General features: G+C 37.9%; 1 protein-coding gene across 7 annotated transcripts in view; it reads left to right on the top strand.

The window, feature by feature from the left end:
* Positions 1-23,378, top strand: part of MED27 (mediator complex subunit 27) — a 96,467-nt gene that overhangs the window by 19,415 nt on the left and 53,674 nt on the right. For 3 of the 7 annotated variants that reach the window (XM_075170592.1, XM_075170590.1, XM_075170588.1), the window contains exons 3-4: positions 2,499-2,574; positions 19,140-19,270. The exons of 1 other annotated variant lie outside the window; for it this stretch is intronic. In XM_075170592.1, coding sequence (XP_075026693.1) covers positions 2,499-2,574; positions 19,140-19,270 — 207 coding nt within the window. The remainder of the gene's footprint in view (positions 1-2,498; positions 2,575-19,139; positions 19,271-23,378) is intronic. 3 more of the 7 variants (XM_075170593.1, XM_075170591.1, XM_075170589.1) reach the window with 2 other exon arrangements.

Below are 23,378 nucleotides of genomic sequence, written 5' to 3'. Positions count from 1 at the left end.
AAGGGATGATATTGTCTGTTCAAAGCACGGTACAGATGGAAGAGAGAGACGGCGTAACCCTCTTAATGGGTGGAGACCTTTGATTGTGGGGAATCAAAAGAACGTCTCATTAGTAGTGTTTTATGTGGCAGCTTGGTATTATACAAATGTCCATAGAGACCAAGTGCCTTTGGAATATTGTGTTTTGTAAATATGGTATTTTAAAGTCATATTTCCATGTACTAGGCAACCATATCTGCATACAGAGGTGAATAAATTCCTTATTAATTTTTTGCAACAACCCAAATGAGACAACTGCTTTGCCATAGCAGATTGCATGGACTAAAAGCAACAGGGACATGAAACATTCACCTGCTCAGATACAATTCATTTTCCCTGCATCAAAGCAAAAGGAGTCCTGAAATAAAAAAGGGGTTGATGGGGAAAAAGATGATTTAAGTTGATAAACCAAACCAGATTATTCTTCAAGATTTTTCCCTCATGAACCATATTATTGCTATATTAATTTGATAGGACTTGTTCATTGTTAAGTTTTGCTCTTTTCTGGTACTGATAAACTTGCTGTCCTTCTGTGTGGATCTGCCATAGAGCAACAGAGGAGAAAAAGTGTTTAAAATGGAATAGACTTTAATGGCATGGGAAACTGTTCCTGAATCAGAGAATACTGCATTGGAAATGCTTTTAGCTAATCTTCAGACAAATTTCAAAGTGACTTTATGATTTTGTGTGGCTAGTAAATGCATATTTGATGATGGTCATGCTATAGTAAGGGGTTTGTTGTGTTAACATTACACGGAAAGATGACTCTTTTTAAGAGTCGCTATCCCCAAAAAAGTCTGTTATAGTGAATGTTAACTATTTTACAAAGGTTATTTGTAGTAGAACTCCCAGAGTCTAAATTAACTCGGAGAGTGCTGTCCTTAGTGCATTTTTGTATGTGCTAACTTGCAAAATGTAGTAATTCCCAGATGTGTAGAAATCAAGAGTCTGTGGCTTTTCTGTAAGCATCCATGACCTGCTTTTAAAATAGACACTGACATACAGCAGTGGCTGAAGACTCTGCTTGAGTGGACGGAGAAGACATTTATTGTGCATTTATTTAAGGTGGCCTTTTTCAGAGATTCTTGCTCTGATGGCCATCTAACTTTAGTATGTGTTTTGCTTTGTCAGCCACAATGTGAAGTCTGGGAAACTAATGTCCCATGTTTGCTATGCTTATGGTAAATATGGAAAGAAAATTTTTTTAAATAAATAACGGACCAGGCAAAGTTTTCAGAGGCTTGCATGATCAAATCAGAGTAGCAGCAAATCCTCTGTGATTTTCCCAGTGGCTGATGAAGTCAAACAGTGCCTTGACTGACTGATTTGGTTTTTGTTTTCTTGCAAGTGGCTTAAATCTGTTGGTTGTTTTGGGTTGTTTTGTTTTGGTTTGTTTTGGTTTTTTTAACCCTTGATGATGTCTGCCTTCATTAAAAGGGTACTTATGGAAACAATTTTCTGAAGCGCAGAAGTAGTGCATGTATGGTACTGGAAATGTGATTGCTCTTTTCGTGTGTGCAGTTGCATGTCATCCTGATCAGTAGGTTAGAAAGACATTATTGCAAGGACTTCAAAGAGATTCAAAACAAGAATACACAATACATTCATGAAGCTTCCAGGTTACAGGGAATTGTCAAGTTATAAAAGAATGCCTCTGCGTGGAAGAAAGTTTGTGTAAAAAAATTGTCAGCAGGAATATTACAGTGTCGTGCAAACTTTATGCCTTTTTCCTCTCTTGTTTTCCCTTCAAATCACAGGGCTCTAGCATCCCTCCTTCCTTCAGCTTGGTAATTGTAGCAGTGGATTGCTGTTTTGAATGAAAACAGTTTAATATAGGATCCGTTAGTTGCCAATGTAAAAACCTATTAGAAAAGGGGAAGAAAAATCCCTTTATTATCAAGAGTATTTAAGCAAAGTAGGTATTTAATCAATCTCAATAGTTTGCTTTGTTGAGGAGAGCAATACCAGTAGCAGCAGTCATGGCAGGCAAAATGCTGTGAATATACATGCTGGTAATTAGTTTTCAGGTTCTGTTTTAATTCTTGTTGTACAATGTACTCATCAGGCTTAAGTCCAGAAGAAGAGAAATGTATTTTGAAAGCGTCTTCCTTAAAATGAACTTCCTTTAATTTCTTACTTGATTATTACTTTAAAGAACAATAATATTTGATTGCTTACTGAGAGCAATAATAAACTTGTGCTTTCATGTTTCTTTTACAAGTGAAACACAAGTGCAGTCAGTTGTGTTTTAATGCTGACTTCTTTCATAACACTGCTGAGCTTATGCCTTCATCAGTGTTCAGACAGTGCGCTATCCCTGCACTTCGGAAATCCTTCAAACCAATTTATTCTGCTTTTTTTATTTTTTTTGAACTCCAGTTGCTTCCAGTTGTCATCTGTAACAACATGTGTATGTTGGTGTATTTACTTACAACAAATTGAACTTTTCTCATCTTCAGCAGGATTTATGGTGGAATTTGCATTCCAGAAGTTGTTGCAGCAGGGAAACATTTGGATTTCAGGAAACACTGATAGGTAATGTTATTGAGTAAACAATACCTGGAGATTGCTTTAATCAAATTCCTGAACTATGGAAAGTTTGAATGTGGAAAATATTTCACAGAGGCATGGGGGGGCTGGTGCTTTGGCAAAAGTTTTCTGGCTCTAAACCATATTGTAAAACTGCATGCTGAGGCCTTTGGTTCCACTGCCTTATACCAGCATCAGCAATTGTGTCAGTGAGTTTTGATTTAAGAAAAATAAGAGATATTCTACAGTAAAACACTCATTTTAATGGATTTTTTTAAAATTAAAATGGTCTTGTTGCTAAAACAGATAATATGTCAGCATAATCTGTAGCTGAATAGCATCACCTTTCATGGTGTGCAGGGCAAGATGATACTTCCTCTGTTAACTCCAGCTACAGACCTTGCCCTTTAAACAACCTGGTTTATCGTAGGAAAGTTGCAGAGGAAGAAGAATCTTACACTTGGCTTTAAACCTAGCTTTTCGTCTATGCTCTGATTCCCTAGAGAGCATATATATATTTTAAGAGGTTCCTGTGGTCAAAGAGTTTGTAATGATTTGGCCTTTCTGAAAAGTTGCAGGTTAGATTTTTAGATTATTGGAAGTCCTTGCATGACTGATATATTGCTTAGTCATGGTGGCCTTGAAATGTTGTACTTAAAGAAACAAATTAGTTTGAGCTCCTTATGCATTTGTCAAGAAGTCCTTCACCTGTTCGTCGTGTTTATGTGAGCACGTGCCCTGCGAGTCCATTGCCTCTGAGTATGTCCTCAAGGTCTGAAACAGGACTTCCATTTCAGAACAGCCAGCTTCTTGTCTGCTCCAGCATGTAGTTGGAAACTTCCCTTAGCAAATTTTGGTTTTGTTCCACAAATTAAATAAGTCTGCCAGAAAGAAAAACAAAAAATAAAAACCCCACAGCTTGGTAATGCTGCCCAATTGCAGTCTGTGCCATCTCCATGGTGTTGAGCCTTCATTACGCAGCTTGCACTCAACACACTTTTATTTAAAGCAGAGCTAAAAGTGGAACTAAATAGCTGACGTTCATAGCCGTTTGGTGTGATGCAGAATTACTGGGAGGGGGACGGGACAGGAAGAGGAACACTGCTAGTGCCAGGTGGATTAGGCTCATTTATTTGTACAGAACTATGCAGGAGTGTCCGAAAAAAAACTACATTGGACCATGCTTTATCACGGAATGTAAGCTTACTGAACTAGGAAATTTTATTTTGTTTTACTCTTGTTAAGTTTTGCTTTGTTTTATACCCTGAAATGATGCAATTCCGTTTGCTGTGGCTGTTGCAACAACGAGACAAACTATTGCTACTACGTTATTGCAGCATCCCTGTGCCGATTGCTTTTCATGGAGCCATCTCCATATTGCAGAGCCATCTGTTTTCCTTACTGCCCAAGCATTAGGCTCAGTAGTATAAATTACTAACTGCTTCGTGGCTTTCAATTGTTCCTGTTTGTTTAGTGTGCGAGCAGCAAGTCTTCAGCTCTTTCAGCACCATTTATAAGTTTTCCTTGCTCTTTTTTCTTTTTTTTTTTTTTTTCCCCCCTAATGCCTCAGGCAAAAACTATAGTTGAGTGAATTGTTGGTCGTTCATGTTGCTGAATTATTGGCTTGATAAAATAAACTGGGAAGTAGGTAGGTAGGGTCCTCATTTACAAAAGTTTTTGTAGCTAGAGAAGTGATAGAAACAAGTTAAAAAATCATGGTTTGCGAAAAGCAGTATTTTTGCTCCCCCACCGCCCCAGTTTCCTTAAATGTACACCAGTTTGTCATATTGCTGGTGGTATGATCTCATACAGAAAGATCCTTTTGGGCTGTGTAAGTACGTGCACTGCTGAAGAGTTAAGGATACTTTTGGAAAATGTAATGCTGAATTTATCAGCTTGTGCCTGTTTCAAAACCTAATTATAAGGTAACGATTGTGTAGTTTCTTTTAATGTAATTTCCTTGTCTATCTTTAAGACCAAAAAGATGCAGGTGTTTTGTTTTTTTTTTTTCTTATATGTATAATATGTTTTTACATTCTCAATTCACTGTTGAGGCTAAACTAGTCACGTCCAACAGGGCTCTGATGTTCTGAACCCACTGTAGCTGCAGCGATGGGCATGGTGGCATGCTGAGCTCCATAAGATGTTTGCTTCTGGGCAGCTCAAAACTGTTGGAGGAGAAGGGGTTGCTTTGGTTTGTGAGGTGAGAAAGGTAAGAATAAGTGAGAATATAGGGTACAGCATTTTGTGGCTGTTCAGGACTGGCAAGTTTTGGAGGGTGGCAGACCATGTATATTGGATGCATTGTGATTTTATAGGAAGAAGTTGATAAGATGAGGTGGATACCAGTTCATAATAGCGTGGTACTGAAATTTTGGTACGATGGAAACTGTAGGGAAGTCAGTGCCAGCTGGACTTTGGAGTTTTCCCACCCACGTTAGAGGAGTGGTTTTGATAATATACCATGAAATGAATTGTTCAGCAAGGAAAACATTTCTGCCCTCTCTATGTTTCAGATACTATGTCAGATAGCTCGAATGTAGCTGAAGGCTTTGAGTCTCTGTAGCATCTGAAGCCTCGTAAGCTGCTGCTGCTATTTCAGTCAGGCTGTGAGGTACGGCAGCGTTGCGCGGGGCAGCCTCTGCCGCGGCGTGCCGTGCGTGGGGTGGTTCTGCCGTTCGCTGTGGGCTCCCTTCTGGGGAGCTGTGAGCTGGGTGGTAGAGGTGTGGGGAAGGAGAACCTCCTCAGAGCCTCCCCAGCTTTTTTTAAGAGACTAAGTAATATTGTGATTATATATTTTTTTTTTTTTCTCTCAGTAATGGGAAGCATTCAGAAAAAGAGAAAAAGGCCAGTAGTGTCCATTTGTTCTGATCAATATATCCTCAGGGCTTGTTGGCAGCGTGGCCTTCAGTAGTTGAAACAATCACAGAAGTTTGTCTTATGGTTTGAGGGAGGAAACACAGCTCTTAGTCAGATGAAGCTGTATAGAAGAATCTTCTATTCCAATCCAGTGTTATTACCTTGCTTGTAGCACTGTGGTCATTAGTGCTCTTAATTTGCCTTCCAGTAAATATTCCAGATAAGCCACTGTGGCCAGCCACATTAACTTTCGATTTATTTTTCTTATGATGGCCACCTGAAGCAATAGATTGATGTCTGCAATTTTTACTTCATTAATAATGAAGTCCACAAAGCAGTGAGAGGAGTGTCTGTTTACTTGATCCCTTAAACTGGGCTACTGATGAACTTCTGGTTTTTGATCCGGTAAGATTTTCGTAGTGATTATCAAGATATAGCAATAAGGTATATCCAGATTTAGATGAGGAGCTGAAATGTCTGTGGGTTAGATGGTAGACATTTAAGTGGTAATTGGGTTATTGAAGAGTGCCTGCAAGACAGCCGATGCATGAAAAGTCAAATGTATGTCAGTCTCCTTTGAAATCCATAAAAATAAATCATTTAGTTTTCCCGTGGTTTTAACTGTGTCCCACAGGAACTTAAAAATGGCTCCGTCTCAAAGTCTTAAAATTCTTCTGATAACATCAGTGCAAATTCCTAGCTAAATAAAGAAACTGTAGTGTTTATAATTTGCAAAAAGTATTTTTCAAATTCTATTGTGGCAATTAGTGTTAGGAGTGCTGTAGAGCTTGTGTGGGTGCGGACGTTTTGTGCTGAATACAGTGACAGCTGCAAGTCTGGTCTTCAGAAACCCAGGTTTGGCCCTAAGTATCATTCTCTTTCCCCTCTATTCCTATTTTGAGTCCAGTAAAGAGAAGCATATGTTTTCTTGCATCAGCTACGTTGGTGTTACCTTGTGAAGCATGACAAGGTTATGTGTTTGTATGGCAAAAGAGGAAATCTCAAATTGTGTTTGAGCTATCTTAGACCTGCTTTTTTTTCCGTGATGAATTAAAGATTTCCATGATATACATGGTTAAATTCCATTCATGTAGGTATGCGTGTGTTGATGCTACATTGCTGCTCCTGAAATTGGTACTGTTATATTATTAATATTGCAGATCATGCCAAGAAGGTGTCTTGCATTTAATATAGAACATAAGAAGGTTTGCCTACCCCGTATGAAAATCTCAAATTGGAACTGAAAATGCTATAAAAATTTAAAAGGGACAAGGTCAGCCTGAAAATCGCCTATTTTAAAAAGCAGAAAATAATCTATTTTTAACAACAAACTTCCTTACCTGTTAGTACCTGTATTAATAACGTTTTCAGTTATTAAAGCTTGAAAATAGTTTTAAGCATTATTTTAATGTAAAACTACTTCGTTACCATTTGTCTACGTGCCTGTTAATTTTGGGTTTTCTAGTTGAGAGACGTGAGAACTGATCAAAAGCATTTGGGTTCCTATGCTCCTTCTGTATGATCAAACAAGTTCAATTTATTTCACTCATAAAAGAAAAGATAACGGATGACTCGCTTGCTTTGTACCAACATCTTTATTGAGAGGGAAAAAGTGGATAAGAGGGTTCTTCATTATAGCAAGCAAAGACAAAAAAAATTCGGTAATTGGAAATAGAAGTTTAACAAATTCAGACTACAGCTGAGGTGCACGGTTTAAACACTCTTGGTAATTAAGCACTGTAACAATTGGAGAGGAATAGTACGGGACTCGCCTTCCTTGGAAGACTTGAAAGGTGAGCACACGCATATTCTGTTTTTTCTAACTACGTTTGTTAAATTTGAAACACAAAAGTGACTTGAATTAGGGAAGAGGCAAGACTAAATGTTCACAAAGGTTATTTTAGATTGACTTAATATTTCCTAGGAAGCTTGTGGAAAGGATCGACTCCAACCATCCAGGCTCTTAACCATAACGTAACTTTTTTTTTTTTTTCCCCTCTCTTCTTTTCTCCTTTGCCTGTGCCGTGATCACTAACTATATGCCTTCTAATTTGAGGACTCAAAATGAGAAGGGTCTGCATCCATGAGAACATGCCGTCCTCCAGAGCATAGAATTTAATTTGGAAGTTCAAGAATCTCAGTTTTTAACTTATTTTCAGAGAATAGATGGCAAGATGTGCTTCAGTTCCAATTAATGGCTGATCAAGACAGAAAGTAATGGTGAACTGCTACCGACTAATCCTTTATTTCAAGTGATAGAAGTGGGGGTAGAGATTCCAACCTTGCCATGATCTGGCTTAAAGCCTTTTCTGGCTGCTTCGAAGACTTGCTGAGCACCTGACTGCAGTTATTAGCTATAGGAAGTCTACTATAAGTATAGTAAGTAGTAAAAACATTTAGTGTTCTTAAAAATCTGAGATTCCTCAGATCCACACCTAGCATGAGTGGAATAAGAATTGTGAAGGTAAATTTAACAGTATTTGTAAAGAAGCATGATAAAGGAGAATATAGAAGACATCTGAGAAGATAAGTGTGGATATTGTGTGAAATACTGTAAATAACATTCTGTGCATGAAAATGGGTGCTGAATACCTGCCTCTTCATCCACGCGATCCTGCAGACTATGGTAACTTGAGGTCCTGTGGAAAGAAGCGCGTAATCAAAGTCTGAATCCTTACCACAAGCAGACTGATTTAGATTGCATAGGCAATATGAATTCAAGCATTTCCTAGTTACTGAATTCTTCATTTGTAACCTTAACCATTTTAATATAACTTTTTTAGCATATGTAACAATACAGGAAAAAACACTACTTTTCTCCTCCTGCATGTTAGCCTTTGAATATGAAACGTTTCTTGGGTCAGCACAAAACCTAAGATCTCACTGTAAGCAGTGTGTTATAAATACTTAGATAAATACAATAAAAAGCTTTTGGAGAGGGTTTCTTCCTTTTGGTTCCAGTGAGAGAGGGGTAAATAAAATAATTGATGTGCCCTGTTAGCTGTCGACCAAGTTTCATGTGGCATGTCTTTCCTTTGGCATGCATATAGCAGCAGCGCATTTTAGCACCTCGCCTACAGCATCCACCTCCTGACAGCAAAACTTGCCAATAGAAAAGCATTCAGCACTTCATTATTTCTACAACCTGAGTGCATTTGCAAATTAATTGATGTGTGGGAGGAAAGGCATCTGCTATTGTAGAAGACCTTAACTGTTGCAGCAAAACTAGAAATAAACTGGTTAGCTGTAGTGAGCTGATACGCTGTTGCAGGTGTTGAAGCCTCTCAAGTGGCATCTTGTCCATTTTTCTTCTGTCTTTGATATTTTTTGAAAACAAACCAAACGGCTCACTGAATTGTGAAAATGGAAACAAACAGCATGATAAAGATAATACCATATGTAATTATATATGGGTAGTTAGCAAGTAGTTTCATATTTCTTGCTGGCTCAGCACCAAAAGAGAGTTTTAATTAGGCCTATAATGAATGACTGGGAGCGTTTTAAAGGCTATTAATCTTGTGGTGTAATTGAGTTAATTATAATATCATTATAAGCTCCCATGAAAATAATATGAAGTGTATTCCATTTGTTTTACTCCTAAAGATATTTCTGAGGTCCCCCAGCTCAAATTTCTGAAATGCTCCTTTTGGAAGTCTTCAGCGCTGACAGAGAAAACTGTAAAACCGCTTTACGTGCCGTTCCACCAAACGTTCCTGTCCGGTGCCTCACCCTGTTCCTGGTCTTGAGTGTTCTAAGCTGCTGCTTTACCTGTAACCTGCGGGTAACTTCTTGCAATGGAGTGTGTCTTTTTTAGCTTTCATTGCACAGTGTAGTATTTCCTTGTTTTTCTGGTTTCTGATCGGTTAGCTTACCCGAGCGCGGCAGATGAGAGTAAGAATATGTGATCTATTTTCAGAAATAAAGATTACAGCAGCTTTCGAACTGTTACTCTTTGTGCTGTGGTAAAAAAATGTGTAGCAAAAGAGGTGTTTTTGCAAAGCATATGGCTTTTACACTAGTTCAGACTACAGTAAGTTTTGGATTTGGTTGTAAAACATTTCTGTGCTTTTTGCACTCTCTAGTCAGAGTGTGACATCTTCAACAGATGGACAGATAAACTTTCCATAATCCATGTCTTTCCTTTCAGAAGAGGAGATGAGATTCTCATTTGTAAAAGTTGTTGAGGAAAACCTCATCTGTATAAGTCTGTTGTATGCTTAGATGTCGGGGTGTGAAAATTTGATGGATACGCAGCTAAGCACTGGAGTTACTGATATTTTTGGGCCTGTCTTTTTGCAGATGCAAAGTCAGCCCTGCTTTTGTATGTACTTCAAGCCTTATTAGAGCATTTGCTTTATCTATTTTCAGAACCGTATGCTTAATCGTGGAACAAGCGTGTTGCTCAAATCCACCTTCTCTGTGTTTTGGTTGATATACTGTCTTGTTTGCTTCTTGTAATCCTGCATTATCAGGATTGTTTTGATTTAGTATTTTTAAATTCTACAATCAAGAGTTGTTTCCAACCTTAATTAACCCTGCTGGGATGGTAGAAATGCCTTTTTTTCTTTCAGTAACTTTGCTGGTCACACTTCCATATTTTCCATCCTTTTGACTATTACAGATTTTGTAAATAGTTTAGAAATGCCAGCTTGTGATGTATGGGCTTCTTTAACATTTCTTTGATTTATGTGCACTGTGCTGAAAAAAAGCAGAGGAAGCATATTATTCTGGAAAAAATGTTGCCAGTCTTCAGTTTTTTCCATCTTAGTTAAAAGCTATACTTTTATCAATCAAACCTGATAGATTCTTTTTTCATTCCTAAAAACATTCATAACTTAACTCTTTGAAGTCTAAAGAAATAATTTGACTAAGATTTTTGTAAATGTCTACCTATTGTTTGGATGTCTAACTTGAAATATCTTTTAAACTGATTTTTCAAAAGTCGGCTTTGTCATGCATTGACAGCTTGGTCATCTAAAAGTAGAGGCTTTCAAAAATCACTAAGGGTAGGGAGTTTATTTATTTAAAATAAAGTTTGGCCATATGTTGCTGTTACCAATAGTGCATTGCACAAACTGATGTAGTAAAACACATTTTGGTCTCTAGCAGTATGGAGTGAGATGATTTCTCTACCTTGTATACAAATGACAAGGATTGCAGACTTATGATTATCCAGCTTCTCATATAAGTGTCCCAATTAAATGCAGAGAACTAATTTTTCTGAAGTCTGGTGTTCTGTTTCAGACAGAATGCCTGAAAGTCCATGTTGTTAGCCATAAATGGCTATTCTGAAGGGGTTTTGGGGGGGGGGGGGGGGAAGTAGTAATTGAGTTTTAATTTAGAGTTCTTAGTTAATGCATAATATTGTTTTAGCTGGAGAAAATTTTCAGTGAAACTTCTCAGAGAAGGACGAGCTCGCACTGCTGGTAGTGATCGGCAGGATTGACTTCTGTCTCCCAGAAGTCAATGAGGGGTTGAAGGCAGGATTCAGATACGTATATCATTAGTTTTTGAACACAGAAGAGTTGAGTAAGGGCAGAAAAGCTCTTTTTTAATTGCCTTGTTAGGGAAAAAAAAGTTTCAGGTTTTGTTGACCATTACATTTCGGCATTCAATTTGCAAGTACAGTGGTTACGGTCATCTTTTCCAACAAGTATTCTAAAGATGTCCGTTCAGTGTTGAATGCAGTATGTTTTAAAGGGGGAAAATGATGTGTTTCTTTTTGATACTCATCCTCTAGAATGCAGTTGATCTCTAACTTCTAGCCACCTATGGTGATTCTAGGGTTTGTCTGTGCAAAAATCTGCGTTGTTACAAGGGAGGGTGGGAACTTAAACCTCTTTCTTTAACCACTTATAACAGTGACCTGTATTGGTTGCTCTTATTCGGGTATGAATGCTTTCTGTGGGTTACTTTATACTTTATTGGAAGGAGTATAAATTAATCCGATCATTAATATTCTGAAGCTATAGTAGGAATATTCATATAGGGAAATAAGCCACATACATTCTGTTCCAGATCTAACTGTCCTGCTTCGAGCTTTAATTGGTTGTCCTTGCTAGTGGGCTGGAAATTAGCATTCTCAGTAGCATTGCTTCGGGATGCCTGCTAGATGTAAAGAAAGAGGAGATTAGCAGAAGTAACCATTTAAGGAAGAATTCTTTCCTAATTTGGCAAGTTCAGCTCAAACAGTTTAAACCGTATTCATGCAACCTGTTCTGCTGGCACGGTGGTGTGATAACCTCTAGTAGAAGAGACCGGTGATGTCTGGTATAGCTTTGCAGGGTGTATCTGTCTGCCCATGGCATACCTGCCTCAGGATGAACTGTGTGCTGGAGTTCCGATCTTGGAGTACAACTTCCCCTTTGGGAAGGCCACGGGAGACTGAGTAAAGCCAGGTTTCCGTATGCTGGCAGAAGGACCCACGGCTAGGCTAATAGCTACTGCCTGACACTCAGTATGGATATTTGCTAGTCTAGATGTATTGTGCATTTTAATTATTGTGCGAGTGACCAAAGCTAAGGAAAGGCATTTAACAGAAGTTAAAATAATTAAATTTAATGAGTTAGAAAAAAAATAATTTAGCAGCACAAGTACCAGCTGGGGACATTACTGATACATTGCTTATCCGCTAATAGATTTCCATCTCTGTTCTTTGACCGTCTTTCTCCCCTTTGTCTGATGGTACAACTGGACTAGTTGGATTTACATAAGCTGCACCTTGTAGACATTTTATTGAAGAGTATTTGTTTCTTTATTCATCTGAAAAAGTAGTTTGTTTGCTATAGTGGTAAAGTCCAACCACAGTCCTGCAAATTATGGCATGCTGCTAGACAATTTGAAGAGTGTTTCTGTAGCTGATTCCAGCCCTTTATTCTACCACTCCAGTTTTAAAGTATCTTCACATTTCTTATATAAGCATCTGAGCATCCCCTGTCACCAAGGCAGCAGGCCATTCTTTATACCGACATAGCTGCCACCTGAGCCCCTGACACCAAAGATTTAGTCTAGGGCTTTAGAAAATATTAATTTTAGCGTGAGAGCCATGTCTTCAGTTCAAAGTTCTGGTGGCTGTTTAAGGGAGCACAGCAGCACTGGGGGAAGGTACTAATTGTGTCCTTATTCAGTTTTGAGTTTTAATGATGACTTTTCCCTGCTACAGATTATTTGTCCTATGCAAAGATAATACTTTTGTCAAAAAGGAATTCAGATTTTCTGTCAAATATTGATCAAGTGCACTTGATCAATAATCAATAAAGTCTTTAGACTTTAATGAAATCCATTAAATGAACACAAAAGTGTGAATATATCACGTAGAGTGACACTAAGACCATTTCTGTATTAGTGGACAACCTCCATACCAACTACTACCCTTGAGCTCAAGGTTACTTGAAAATACTACTGTTTGTTACTGCACGAGGTTTTATTTTGACGCTTAGATGCAGAATGCAACGTAACAATTTTACTCTGCTTTTTGTGATTCTGTTATGTGTCTGGGTTATAGTTGCAGATCCAAGGAAATGCCAGTTCATTTAGTTATCTTTCAGGAATATATATGTTCAAGCCCTTCAGAGCACCTGGAAGTATTTATGAACATCTTAAGCATAAAATAGTGTTATTCTTCTGAAGAGGTAAATAAGGTAGTGTGTAGCCTCAGATTATTACTTTGCCTCTTTATCCATTTCAAATACTAGATGTCTTTAAACCTCAGAGCCTGTTGGCTGTGTACTGTCCCTTTGTGTTAACATTATCCAAAAAGCAAGAATATGTCACTGATGTAACTATTAAATGGATTCCAGAACACTTTTAAAAAAAAAAAAAAACAAAACAAAACCTAAAACCTGGAGGAGGAATACTGGCTTTTGCAGAGACTTAGAACAGCGCAGATAATTTTATTGGCAGCAAGGATGCAGATGCTGAAGTTTTGACCAACTCCTTGAAGAAAGTGCCACCAGATTTGCTATCTCTGCATGGTAAAAAGCCAAAGACTTGCAAGCAGTATTGGAGTGAGGGAACATTGATGCAGTCATTCATCAGCAGAACTTCAATGTTTTCGAAAGAAAAGTATGGGAAGAACACACTTTAAGGCTGAAATCTGACAATAATTAAAACATTGCTCTCAGCAAAAATAGGAATTCAAAGACAATGCAATAAAAGATGTAGTGAAGACAAGACGTTAAAAGAAACAGGGATATGTATCAATGCATTTCCTACTATTGTATCTTTATATATATAGTCTAAACTTGTTTTTCAATGCCCTAGCCTTGGGGGGAGGAGGAGAGACTTAAGGGAGAAGCAAGATTGCCTGTGCAGGGGCATGTGCAGGTAGATGTCCTCAGAATGCTCCGTATCTCCTGGTTTATTGACCAGGGTGAGGCAATGGCACTGTGCATCTCAATGCAATGCAAATAAGAGCAGTTGCATGCGAGAGGTTTTTAACAGAAGTGCAAGCTCATTAGTTTCACAGTTTAGTTGGATCAGGGTGTTTAGGAAAAGATGCAATAACTTTTGTAGAGGGTTTAAAAAAGAACGGAATGGGAGTAGCCTTTGTTCCCATCATGGAAAGGTATTTGTTGTTTAAATATTCTTGTAAACTGGAAAGTGTTTGGGGGGCATAAATGCTTTAAAAAAATAGAACAAAGTGTACTAATTAAATTGTAAACTAAAGCAAAGGCACAGTGTCTAGCTTTCCTATTAATTGAAAAGCCTACAACCCAGTTCCACAAGAGGAAAACCAATGACTAAATAAATTGGAGACTGCTCTTTTGGTTTATTGATGCTGGTTTGGCCAAGTCAAGAATGCAGCTATCCTAAAATGATCAAATATTGTTTGGAGAAAAAGAGAATTTCCAAACTGGCCTCATTATCTGAGAGAAGCTTAAAAATATCAATTAAGGTAGTGTAATTTCTCTCTTGCCTGCTTTAGTCTGCAGAGATGAAACTGTGGGAGTGTCCTGCTTGCTTGCTCATTGCTTTTTTCAAAAGAACGACTAGAGTTTTATCATAATAGACAAATGCCTTGTTAGCTGCAAGGGAGAAATAATTTAATGATGAGGGGCAAAGTACTGTGCATCTTAAAAGGAGGCAAATGTGCATGCATTCACCAGTATTACACTGAACTCGGAAAGTTCCATGATGGGCAAGTATCTGTCAGCCACTTCTGTAAAACTCCATTTCTTGGAGGAATGGAAATAAACATTTTTTTTTTATATATTACCTATATCTGAGAAAATCCTTTTCTGTTTATGTAGGTGGTCTCTAAGTATTTACATGAGAATGGAAAAAATATCACAACAGGGTAATGTGATCACAAGGAAAAGTCATTCTTCTAATTTCACTGTTAAAGAAAACCTATTGGTGCTTAAAAAGCTTTAAATAATGGTAATATGTAAATTTAATGTGCAACTGTGAGTTGACATGATCAATTGTTAATGCTCCAAGTAATTGGTTTTTTCTTTTTTTCTCCCCTGATTCCTACCTTCTTCCTACCCAACCAATTTTTGCAACTTTAAATGGCTTTGTAAGTAAGTGGAGTGTAATGGCTTGTTTGGTCAGCAGTCAGCACATGTAAAATCTCCAGCCCATGAATTATGTAAACAAAAGACCTTTAGTCCCAGCATGATTCTAATGATGAAGCTTTAATTTTAAAAGTTTTAAATTAGCACTGTGTACGTGTTTGTTGTTTCATAACATACACTGTAGAGTAATCCTATAGGCCAAAATATAATCTGTCACGATACGGTCAGTACATTTCTGTTGAACGAAGGGGCCTTACTGCATTGTTCTGGTTTAAGACCTTTGGCTGTAGCAAGAGTTCTCTGTCTGCTCCAAACCTTAAAGATCATCTGCAGAAGACCATGTCATCTTTCAGGGGGGTTGGAGGTGTTCTTTTTTGTTTGTTTCGATTGTTTTAGTGGGTGTGTTGCCTTGTTTCTCATAAGAAGAGAGTCACCAGGGTAGAATAAATAAAAGATACTAAGTGATTAACTTTTAAAAAAATATTAATGCTTTCGGGACTAAATCCTGTCTGTATTTCTCTAATACATGCTCTCTGTTCAAATAGTTCATGTGAAAACCAAAGACATCTTATGTGAATGAAGAAATTGCCCTCCTTAAAATTACAACTGTGAGAAGAGTGACTCTAAAGTGCTATCTCTGTTATGATGTATTTCACTTTGTGAGGAAGATTGAGAGCCGTTAATATATGAATGTAGTTTTCATATACTCGCGAACACTGTGAAAATGTGAATTATGGCACCAGTAAAACATTAGTGATAATCTTTTCTTCTAGAAAATACAGGCCATGTTGCCATTAACATAGAAAAATAATGAATTTCAAAAATAATGAAATTTTAAAATAATCCAAGTTCTGTTTTTATTTACCTTCAGGTAGAGCTTTTGTACGTACTGAAGTATTATTTTCAGTAATTTTCCTACATCCTTGAGAACTAGAGTCTCTTGATTTTAAAATGTGGAATTCACACATCTACTTGGAACCACAGTTTTAAGAAAAATATCAGCTATCATGAGACTCATCATAAAACTGTACAAGTTGGCTCTGGTGTATATCCTAGCTGCTAAGTGTTATAAATTGATTTTTTTGTTGTTGTTGTTTTTTATTTCTTGGTTTTCTGAAATAGATTTGATATTTCATCTGCATGTATTGGGAAAAAAGATCAATCTTGTTGAAATTTTACGGAGGAATATTTCATTAGGAAGTAAAGAGCTTAGCTTCACATAAACCAGTTGGAATTCCCCAAAGCTGAAAGACATGGATGCTTGCTGTAATAAAGCCTCTGAATGACGGGGAATTCCTTAGCGACTGATAAAGAAATGATTTGCAATACTACCTGGTGCTGCACCAATACTCAAGTTCAGGGAGTGTTTAGCATATTTTGTGGATAAAGCTATTGCTGTTTACCATTCTGCTGGTTAAAATGAGCACAGTTGTCAAAAGCAGATGGAAGGTCATTGGGAATACACTTACAGAAGGCAGTCGTGACCATCCACAAGTGCCCAATCTTGGCTGCGTTGGGTCGTGGGGTCTCTTAGACCTGCATGGGCCACCCCTCTGTAGACATTGAAACACACAGCATCTCTGCTGGGTCAAACCAAAGGCTCATGTAGCCCCATATCTCATCTCCAGCAGTAGCTATAAGCACATGCCTTTATACAATGTTCTCCCCGATGTTCTTCCAGCCATCAGCAGTCTCTGGCTCAGGGACTTCTTGAGCTAAATACGGTTTCTGTGTGTTTATTAACCCTCAAAGGGTTTGTGTCCCACGAGCTCATCTCAGCTTCCCTGCGTGAGCCTTTTAGCACCCTTAATATCCTCTGACAGTACATTTCATGTGGCTTCCCTAAGGTGAAGATAATATGTTAGGAAATGGCATTCTTTTGTTAGTAAACAAAAATTTTGAGGGGATTGGTACGTTTTTAGCTGAGATTTGCTGTCATGGCCGATGCTGGCAGACAAAGGTGTTTATTTTGCAAGAGGAAAAACGATCTGAATGGTACGTTTATTGTCCATCAGGACTGTTGAATCTTCCGGCTATAGTTTTGATGCTAGTAGTACTGCTTTGGCACTATTTTCAGTCTTGTTTCTGTTCCTCAGAACAAATGATTAAGAAACAGTTTCCTAATCTCTTCAGTTAACACCCCTCCACCCCCAAAAAGGAATGCATTCTGTGCAATACAGTATGTGATACTTTAATAATGTATAAATCAAGCTGGACAGAAGCTGCCTGTCAGTTTTATTAACTTTGACCTTTTCTCCTGTTATAAGAATGATTTGGTAAATATTTAATGGCCCTTATAGATTTTGACAGTTGGATCTGCATTCCTGGGAGCAAAGGTAGATCATAAAGAAATACTTGCAATTAGTAAAAACAGCTTAATCACTGGGAGTGAGCTTTCAAGGACAGAATTGTTTTTTAGAATATATTTATTTTTAATTCCATTTTTTTTTTTTTATGCCTGACCACTAAATGTCAGACTAGCTGGGAGGTTATGAAATGTTTTTAAAAGGTTGCATTTAAAATTCATTTATGATTAGCACCTGTGATTACCTCCATCTCTGAGCAAGTGTCCAAATGATGTTATTTACTTGAAATACCTGCCAGTGTCATTTTGCGCAGTGAACATAAGTGAATGGTGTCAACAGCACAAGATGGCTAAAGGAGGGCTGCTCGTAATAAGATGCAAGAAGAAAAGGGAAAGGCGTGTTCCTGGAGTCAGAAGGGTCTTCTGCCAGAGCTGTCTTTCCCTTTAATTCCCTGCATATTGCACTCACTGCAAATTCTGGTAGTGAAGATTGAAAACTAAGCCCCTGACACTTTGAAACATTGCCTTTCAAACGTGTACTGTCCATTGCTCTCATTGATTATTTTTTTTTCATTTCAGAAATCTGTCGGAGAAAAACAAATTTGAGCAAAATTCATTGGTCTAAGCGGAGCTGTTGGGGCAATACAATCCCCCCCCTTCCCTGGCGGAGCGCGGTTCTCTTTCCATTAGGAATGCGATATGTCTTCGTGTTGTGCCACAGCCGAGATCACGTGGCAAAGCGGCCAAGTAAATCAGGAGCCCGTTAAAAAGCCTTATGGATGCTCTGAGCGTTGACATTTGAGTCAAATTGGCTCACGGGATAGCTTCACTCATTTTAATAGCCATTTTCAAGAAGATGACTTTAGCAAGCTTTGTTTCCCTCGTTTTCAGTCAGTACCCTGCAGAATAGCTTTGCCTAAGACCACTTTATTTTCTGAACATTTGTAAGTCATAGTTTCCTAACTGTAACCTTTTGTTATATGCAGATCGTGGGATTAGAGTTTTTAATGCGTTAAACAGTTCACCTTTTTCAGAACAAATCTTTAGATAATGAGCACACTGATGTGGGGACTAGAATATGGAAGGAAATGGCATTTGTCTGACACTGAATCTTGCGCCTTTCTTCCACCACCTTCTCTTCAAAAATGGGGAACGAAGAATGTAAATTGAAAGTGTTTAGAGGTGAGCTTGTGACTTGTTGCACTTGAAGCTGGTTTCAGGACTGACACACTGTAGCTGTTCTTAAATCTGTGAGCAGTGGGAATGCACTCAAAATCTTGCAGATTCATGTTGTGTCCTTCATAAATTTGTCTGTCTTTGGCGAGAAAAATAAAAGGTTAGAGGAGAAAGCTACTGAATGTGAACCTTTCTGTTGCAATGCTATGGAGACATGCTAGCAGGTATTTTAAAGGCTAGATTTTTTTTTACAGTGGTAGAAACTTCTTTGTGAATGTTTTGTGGTTTTATGTTTAAGAAAAAAAATATGAGTGTTATTTCTAAAAAGTGGGTTTATATAGTGAAAGGGTTGCATCTTTCTTCCTCGTATCTTCTTCCAAAAAGTAAGAATGCTTGATCCCTTGAGAGGAGAAATAGTCTTAACATTTAAAAGCAAGCCCAAGTTTCAGGAGAGTTGGGATTTGAGAGGAATCTTCGATTCATCATCTTACTTGCCCTGTAGCATGATTTCCTTGTAACACCTATTTCACATTAGACTCTTTTTATATGCTTTTCTTCGTAGCATCTTCCATCCAAGCAATATATATGAAATACCATACATTAACTTACTGACTGGCTATAATTTGAATCAGATGGTACAGATAATAGAGGTCTGACATAGATAGAGTACTGCAGTGGTATGTATTTTAATATATATGTTTTTTATTATCCAGTTGCAGTACCATGCCGGGCTAGCATCTGGCCTTTTGAATCAGCAGTCTTTGAAACGTTCAGCCAACCAGATGGGAGTATCTGCAAAACGCAGACCAAAAGCCCAGCCAACAACTCTTGTCTTACCTCCTCAGTAAGTAATGGAATATTTTGAAGAGTTGGGGGGGGAGGGGGGGATTTTTTTTTAAACTTTTTATTGTAATTATTATTTTTTTTAAATCATTATAATAGCAGCTTTGTGCTTGCATTTTTGTTTCATACAAGATGAATTATTCTTGTTGGATGGGTGGGGTACCCTGTAGAATCAATATTTTCTTTCTTCTGTTTATGGAGGCACTGTGACAACAGAAAAGTTGCAAGGGTTCTTCTTTATAGCAGGTCATAAAAGTTTTTGCAACACGAGATTGTCATTGAGGAATGATGTTCCCCTGATTAGTATGACTTGGAGCTTCAAGTAGGACTTTTCTGAAGGTCCTAAAAGGCTGAAGCCAAAAAGTCTTTGGTGTGAGTACTTTCTTGACAAACGTCTGTTCTGAGTCCATCTGTTCACCATATGTTAATTTTGCATTGGATCTAAACCTCTTTTACAGGTGACAAGCAATTATGAGGACACTTAGAAACTGTTTGAGGACATAGAGCATCAACACTTGAGGCAGTCTGTGTACTGATGCCAAAAACACAGAGATGTCCACAACTAAGCTTATAAATTAATACGCTGCTTAAAATATTTAGTTACATATAAGAAAATTATTATTATGTAGAAAATGAAGTGCTAAGCAATTATTCATTGTACTGAGGAATCTTGTAGCTTGTGGAAACTGCCTGTCACTGATGTATAAACACTATGCTACTAAAAACTTCATAGTTGTAATAAAAGTCCCTCTTGTCACCAGAGTCCACAGGCCTAAGTTGATGAAGGAAACAGGGGAAGTTTAGAGTTTTTTCCTTATATGAAATGAGAAAAAAATCAGAGTGAACAGATCCTTCCCCTTGTGTATTAACTTTAAAGGGCTGCTAGTTCAAGAATCCGTAAAATGTTCTATTGTTTTACTGATACATCGGATGAAGAAGAATGGTTAGAAGGGCAGCTCTAGCAGAACTAGAGGTTTGAAAACCAGATTTTGTTTCTCTTATATCTGTGAAAGAACAGCGGTATATTGTGGTAAATTGGCTAATTAGTTTTCTTCCGTTGTTGGGGTATCGGGTTTATCTGGAGCTTAAAATGGGCTTCTCCAAGAAGTCTATAAACTAGAGTGCTGTGATACCAGTTGTCACAAGTTTTATTCAGAGATCTTAAAATATTTTGGTGTGTTGTTTTGGTTTTTTTAGTCATGGCTTCTCCAGTTACTAGAAATATGTGTAGTGAGAGAGAAAGAGCTAGTTTCTATTTTTGCATAGAAAAGTCTGTACTTAAACAGTTGCAGCTGTATAAATCTTAATATGAGGTATGTAATATACACATTTAAAAGGATTGTATGTCTTTTTATCTGCTGGTGATTTTTCCTTCAGTGATGCATTTACCTAGAATTTGCAAATAGAATGAAATTTTAGTGTGGTAACTGAACTTTAGCTAATAGTTGAATTATGTTTCAGTATCTTATTACTACTTCAAGCATTATTCACAGGAAAAATGTTTATGCTGAGCTGGCCCTTTATCTGTCCCTGGTTTCCTCCTCTCTGGCTTCTCTTTGACCTTCCCATATTTGTCCTTATTTGCTATCTTGGTGTGTCTTAAGAAGAGAATAGTAGTTATATTAAGTCAAATGAAATACCTGTTGAGCTCAATATCATGTCTCCAACACAAGGCAGAAGTGGATTATGAAAAGACTTATGAAAATAGGCTTATGAAAAGTATTTAAAAAAAAAAAAGTATGGCAAATGGATTTTAATATCTTGATTTTGCTGTAGTTTCATGCAAATAATGATGAATCATGCTGTGATTTCCCCCCCCCTTCTTTCTCTTTGATCTCTCTAAAATGCAAAGGAAGAAAACATCCAGGTGCAAAACTACATGTCTCCTTGAAAGGGCATACTGCTTACTGATTTTCCCATGGCAACTCAGGGAATTTTTTTTTTTAGCTTTATTGATTAGTCAGGTAAGGGGTAACTATTTCTTTGTCTTTTTTTGCTTTAATGTATGCTATTAAAATTAAGTTCAGTGACAAGTCTTTGAGCTGAGTAACAATGTGCTATGAGTCAAGTATGTATTAAATGTTGTTCAGAACAACTATATTATCTAGAGGTTTTCTTAAACATAAGTAGTTAAAACCGGCTATATGCCAAAATGTCATTTTAGGAGAGCAGATTGGAGCAAATAGCAACACTGCAGTAATCCTTTTCAGCCAGCAAAGGAATGCAGGAAACGCTGTTTCTCAGGAGGTAACATAGGTGATGATTTGGATGAAGAATATTCTAAAAACTGTTTTATTTTTTGCAGATTTTGCATATGCATAGTTTGAGATTAAACATGTCTTAATTTGAGTTAAAGGTAGCATTAGAGAGCATGTTATTGATCTATTTATTTATTTATGTTCCTGTTCCTTGAAGAAACTGCATGGGTAACTTTTGCAATTGCACATTACATTCTTAATGGCAATGATGTGAGCTGAGCAATTATCTTGCTAATCCATATCTTTGGTCTTTACTGCTATGGTGAGACTTGAGTTTTATTCCACAGACTGAACATATCCAAATGGTCTCGTCTCATAAGGGTGGTGATACAAAACTTGATTCTTGTGCTGCATCAACTCATTGTTCTCTTGAGCCCTTAGTCTCTCTCCCTGCTCTGCTTTTTCTTCCTCTTTCCTCTCCAAAATGGCTTTAAAAAAAAAACAAAAAAAAACCAAAAAAAAAACAACACAAAAAAAAAAACAAACCAAAAAAAAACCCCAAAAAAACCCAAACCACCAAACCAAACCCGAAACCTTCTCAGCCTGTCTTGGAGGCTCAGCCATCTCTTCCTACCTTATGCTCACAGAAGGAGCCAGAGAAAGGGTTTCGCTAATGGCAAAGCTGATTCTTGGTGGGGCCAGTCATTTGTCCCTTGCTAGCCTTAGGCCATCTTTTGATATGCTCTGGTTTGGAAGTGAGAAGCTCTCGTTTTTCACTAGTAGATATCTGAAACAGCAGCAGCCATTTTGAATTAAGAAGTTATTTTTTAAAATTGAAGGTCTTTGTCCTATGCAACCACTATCACTAAAATTTTTGTTTTCTCTCTGTTTTTATTATCTGAGGGCTTCTAAGGGTGCTGAACAGTTTTGAAGAGAGGCCTTTTAGTGTTCAGTTTTGCTTTTCAGTATTGGTTTTCACTGGCTCTGAAAGTGCAGAAAAGAATACTAGGTTGATACGCGTCTCATTTCTAGCCAAATATATCTCTATGAGAAAATGACTAACTGCTGGCTTCTTTCTCTCCCTGCTTTGTCCCTCCTTCTGTCTTCTATTAACAAGACATCTCCCTGTACTTGCTAATAGATGCGTTCCCTCACATGCTTCTCATCTGGCTGCTGGTTCCTTCCTTCTGTTAAAGAATCTCAAAGCAGTGTTTGCTGAAGTGCTGAAAGCTGTCAGCTCCTTCCCAGTGACTAGGAAAGCATATACATGCAACCCTTCTGAAAACCAGGATGGCTGCTTCTGGTTTGAAATAAATAAAAAAATACGATAAGGAATGATGGCTCTTAAGTTGGTGTGTTTTTTTTCCTTTCCTTGTGAAATGTAGTAATTAACACAGTTAATTAATCTTGTATTATTTTGCTTGGCACCACATCTCAAAAGCAAATTCCTCGTTATGAAGTTGGCTCCACGAACCCGCGGGAGCCGAGCGCTGTGCCCCAAAGAGTCTGGAGTGGCTGAGGGCAGTGAGCCCCCAGGTAGTCCCTGCCCATGGACCACCCTGCTGAGAGCCCAACAGACTTTGGTTCATCACTGCCTAGCTGGAAAATGACAGCAGTGAGTTACTGTGAGATGAGGAGGAAGAAAGAAAAGAGGAAGCCCAGGATGTTAACTGTATTCTTGCAGTTGTGTTCATTGGCACACACAAGAGAGTCAGTTAGTTTTAATGGGAATTTTTAGCGATCTCAGCTGAAAACCTTGTGACTTTGATAGCTCTGTTGTGTGGGCCTTTCTCAGTGCTCCCAGATTAATCACCTGTCTTCTCTGTCTGGACGGAAATTGCCAGTGCAAGAACTTGCTCACCACAAAAGGTGCTGAGACTCTTGCCCTTTATGGTGCCTTTTAGGGTCATT

This window comes from Calonectris borealis, chromosome 21 (genome assembly GCF_964195595.1).
Source record: "Calonectris borealis chromosome 21, bCalBor7.hap1.2, whole genome shotgun sequence".
Lineage (NCBI taxonomy): Eukaryota > Metazoa > Chordata > Aves > Procellariiformes > Procellariidae > Calonectris > Calonectris borealis.
Note: the sequence above shows the minus strand (reverse complement) of the source record. Positions and strands in the feature narration are given on the sequence as shown.